Source organism: Orycteropus afer, unplaced genomic scaffold, assembly GCF_000298275.1.
Source record: "Orycteropus afer afer isolate SDZICR_OR568_19922 unplaced genomic scaffold, OryAfe1.0 scaffold01401, whole genome shotgun sequence".
NCBI lineage: Eukaryota > Metazoa > Chordata > Mammalia > Tubulidentata > Orycteropodidae > Orycteropus > Orycteropus afer.
Genome location: NW_006922988.1, coordinates 13,798 through 18,066, shown reverse-complemented (window position 1 = coordinate 18,066; position 4,269 = coordinate 13,798). Strand labels below are relative to the sequence as shown.

General features: G+C 37.2%; 1 protein-coding gene across 1 annotated transcript in view; it reads right to left on the bottom strand.

Moving 5' to 3' along the window:
• LOC103213202 overlaps positions 1-4,269 on the bottom strand; it is a gene marked incomplete at both ends in the record, with an annotated part of 16,704 nt that overhangs the window by 5,436 nt on the left and 6,999 nt on the right. Inside the window, 4 exons of the mRNA XM_042783470.1 lie at positions 1,347-1,481; positions 1,957-2,140; positions 2,629-2,754; positions 2,841-2,951. Coding sequence (XP_042639404.1) covers positions 1,347-1,481; positions 1,957-2,140; positions 2,629-2,754; positions 2,841-2,951 — 556 coding nt within the window. The remainder of the gene's footprint in view (positions 1-1,346; positions 1,482-1,956; positions 2,141-2,628; positions 2,755-2,840; positions 2,952-4,269) is intronic.

The following is a 4,269-nucleotide window of genomic DNA, read 5'->3' as shown; positions in this document are numbered from 1 at the left end:
CTCAGGGATGTGGTCTGCTTCCAGTGTATCAGCAGCAGTTTGGTGGAAGGTCTCTGAGCTTTGGGGCATGCCTGAATCCTGCCCTTGGACAAGTCATCTTGTCTGATCATCTTGGAACTTTGCCATTGGATTTGTTGACCTTGGGTTTGTCAGCTTCAGCAGCCAGCAGCTGAGTTAAGAGACACCTTAGTCAGGCAGGATCAAAAGGCAGAGGTGAAAGCCGAGGTTCACTAGCATTAACCCAGCCTGTAGAACTTGGCACTTTCAACTTCTAGCCTCTTAAAGTATATGAGAATAAATCTCTGTTTGTTAAGACCACCCATTTATGGTGTTTTCTGTTTGAGTGGCTCTAGAGCCAAAACCCTAGGACTCCTTTCAAAGTACCTAAAATTGCACATCTGTGCCTCTACTTTATAAAACCAGCATTTGTAATGTGCGTCTACTAAGGATCTTCATCAAAATTTACTAAGGAAAAGCAATCCTTCCTTCCTCTACGCTAATCTGCATTTGTAAAAATCAAGAACCAGCAAGCTTTTGGACTAAAAAGAAAACAACAAAACTCCCTGCCATTGAGTCCATTCGACTCACAGTGACTCTCTCTGGGTTTTCAGGTGTTAAATCTTTACAGAAGTTACACTGTCCATTCTTCATTCTGTGGAGAGGCTGCTGGGTTTGAACTATCAACCTTCTGGTTATACTCCAATGTCTCAGTCACTCCACCACCAGAGTTCCTAAGAGCACTGTACATTTCATTAGATGTGCACACAATCATTACTTGACTCAGCTTTGAATTAGGAGGAAAATGGTTTGCTTCATGGCTTTACATTTCCTTTTGAATAACTTGATTCTTAAATCTATGCTAGATTTTAAATTTCTTAAACTCCTGAACTATCCAGTAACAAAATTTTTTAGTTTACTTCTGTTCTTCCTTAATACATAAGATATGTAAATACTGGACATTTATGAACTCAACTTTGCACTTACCAAATTTTTTGAACTTTTAAATTCGCACGCAATTTTTGTCTGTAGATAGACGTAGTTTATAAATGTCCCATGTATATTTCAGAACTGCCTTCCGGATTATTTCATTTTTCAAGAAGTATTGTTGGCATCTTTGTTTTGTGATTTTCAAATATTCCAGTAAGTAATAAATACTCATAATTCCCAAAACAAAATATTTATATTACACCATTTAAAAAGAAATTGTGCATTTGCATTAAGATGAAATGTGATTTGTGGGTGGAAGACTATGTTTCATTGCCATTTTCATTCATTTGAAACTTAAATTTGCCCAATGAAAGCTTGAATATAGATTCCCTCGACTTTTTGTCCTTCTTTGCCTTTACCTATGGCTTTGTACTTTTGATTTCAAAGCACAAAGAGATGTAGTATTTACAAGGATAAGGAAAACAGTGTTTTGGAGATAATTTAGAGACTTTTCAATCACTTTCAAAAAGCGTTCAATAAGGAATTTGTTTACCCTAATAAATTAAGAAAATTCAGAAAAAGACATAGCTTCTGCCAGATAAGTAACATCTTTTATTTTATATGCATTCTTCCAAAGACAGAAAGAGAAATGTTAAAGAACTATGAAATTCACCTCCCAACAAGTCTGACTAGTTTTTGCAGTAAATAAATGACATATGGATTATTTTAAAATTTTGTAATCCCAGCAATAAAATCAAACAGGAAAAAGCATTTCACTGAAGTTTTATTCTGAAGATTTTAACAAAATCCACCAAATTTAAACAAGTAACAGCTATTTTTCAATTCACTCTTATGGAATTACCCTAATTCTCTTTCTTGCAAATTCACAGATGAAATGTTATCATATACCATTATTTTTAACACCTGCTTTCGCTTCCCTTACAACCCTGTGTGGAAGCCCCAAAACCTCAGCCACTATGTGACTCACGAGAAGCAGGATGTACCCATAGTAGGTAGGAACCCTTTCACATGAATTCCACCACGCTCACGATGACTCGCTCACGATGACTCGAGTAGGTGTCACTTCGGCTGCTTGAGTAATTTTCCTGACGTCTACCATATCCACCATGAGGACTGCGATAGTCATCATAGAGACTGCTTCCACTGTAAGCCACAGGAGATCCTCTTGCAGGTAGTGCACTACCTGAGATACCTGTAGGGTAAATGGTCAAGTAACATCAAAACTAACAACTAAATTAAAACGTTGATATTATGTTTGCAATTAACATGTTGATTAGATGATTCTAGTTTAAATATTTGAAGTAACACGTTTTATCATCTGTCTCTCCTGAGAAGGTATCAATTATGCCATGGTAGTGAAATTATCTCAGATTGCTTTCAAAGTAATATCAAGACTAATACTTGGATCTCAAGTAACTTTATTTTGAAGTAAATCTTCAGAGAATGGACTAAAATTCCGACTTCCTGTCGATCATTAATAATAGGGTTAAACCATACCCCATGTTGTTTAAACACAGGAAGGTAGTTTTCCTTTACTGGGATGAATATAAGACATTGACAATGTACATTTAACATCTACGAGTTTAAAGAGAGCTGTGGAGAAATAACACTTAGACAGTGTTTTCCTTCTGTGACTAAATGTTAACTCATCGAAAACAACACCTGACCTATATAACATACCTTTTTGATTTACAAACTGTAAGTGAATCACTCTTACCATAACTTGCATGCGAATCTCTGCAACAGGCTGCACTTGCATGTTCAGAATGATCTCTATCACGACCTGCACCGTAACTATCATGGACACTAAATAATTTTTAACAAATTGGAATTAATGTCAGAATTAACAATTACAAAGAAGTATTTGATAAAAGCAGCAATTTTTCTATTACTTGTATCCTTTAGCGGAGTGTTTAGCTCGACACTTGGAATGACCACAGTCTCTAGATGGTGGAGCATAATGCTTAGTGTCTCGGGAACTTGAATAATCTCTGCCTGCATAACTTTAATAAAGCAGAACAATATAAAAACATTTAAATTCCCAAATCCAGAATATATGAAGAACTCTTACCACTCAGAAATAATACCAAAAAAAAAAAAAAAAATCAGAAATGGGTAAACGACTAGTATAGACATTTCTTCAAATTTGGAAATGCTCAGTAACTGCATGAAATATTAATTTCACCTTCATTTGTTAGTAAGGAATTGCAAACCAGAATCATAGGGGCTATAATAAAACAACAAAGCAACACATGAGAAAGTCAATTATGAAAATTACCAATGCCACAAAGGATTTGCAGAAATCAGAACTCTAACACTGCTGATGTGAATGAAAAATGGTTTAGTCCCTCAAAAGGTTTATGATTCTAGCTCTTTCAGATCTCTGAAGGGAGCTCTGGTAGCGCAGTGCCTAAGGCATTTGACTGCTAACCAGAAGGCTGCCGCTTCCAACTCACCAGCCACTCCTCAGAAGCAAGGTTGGGCAAGCCTACTTCTGTAGTGCTACTGCCAGGGAAACCCAAAGGTGGGTCGCGATGGGTCGGGTCCGACTCGACAGCACACAGCAACACCAACAACAAGATCTCTTAAATCTGTCAACTCTTCTGCTTCCTTCTTGTCTGAATTCCCATTGTTTTAACTCATCCCATTTCTTCCTAGATCAGATCATTATATGACCCAATAATCCGAATACTTAGTAGAATAGCTCGTATTCACACATTCATAGCAGCACTATGTAAATTACACAAAAGTTCCTCCAGGGATGAAAAAATGAATAACAAGTGATATGTACATTTGATGGACTATTATTCAGCCAAACAAAGGAAGTAAGGATACACACTACAATGTGCATTAACCCTGGAAACATTTTTCTACACAAAAGGAGCCAAGCAGAAAAGGTCCCAACGTATGTTTCCGTTCATATGGAGTATCTCACCGCAGTCAACATCAACATAAAGAAAACACAAAACCTCACAAATGGTCCAATAAGCAGCATCACGATAAACAGAGAAAAAAACTGAAGCTGCCAGACATTTCATATCACTTGGCCACACTATAACAACAGCAGTCAAAAATCAGACTTTCTATTGCACTGGGCAGACCTGCTGCAGAAGCCCTCTTTAAAGTATCGAAGAACAAAGGTATCTCTCTGAAGACTAAGGTGCACGTAACCCAGGCCATGGTGTTTTTAATAGCGTCATATGCATGGGAAAGCTGGACAAAGAATAAGGAAGACAGAAGAAGGGTTGATGCTTTTGAACTGTGCTACTGGTGAAGAACACTGCAAGTACCATGGACTGCCAGAAGAACTTATCTGTCCCG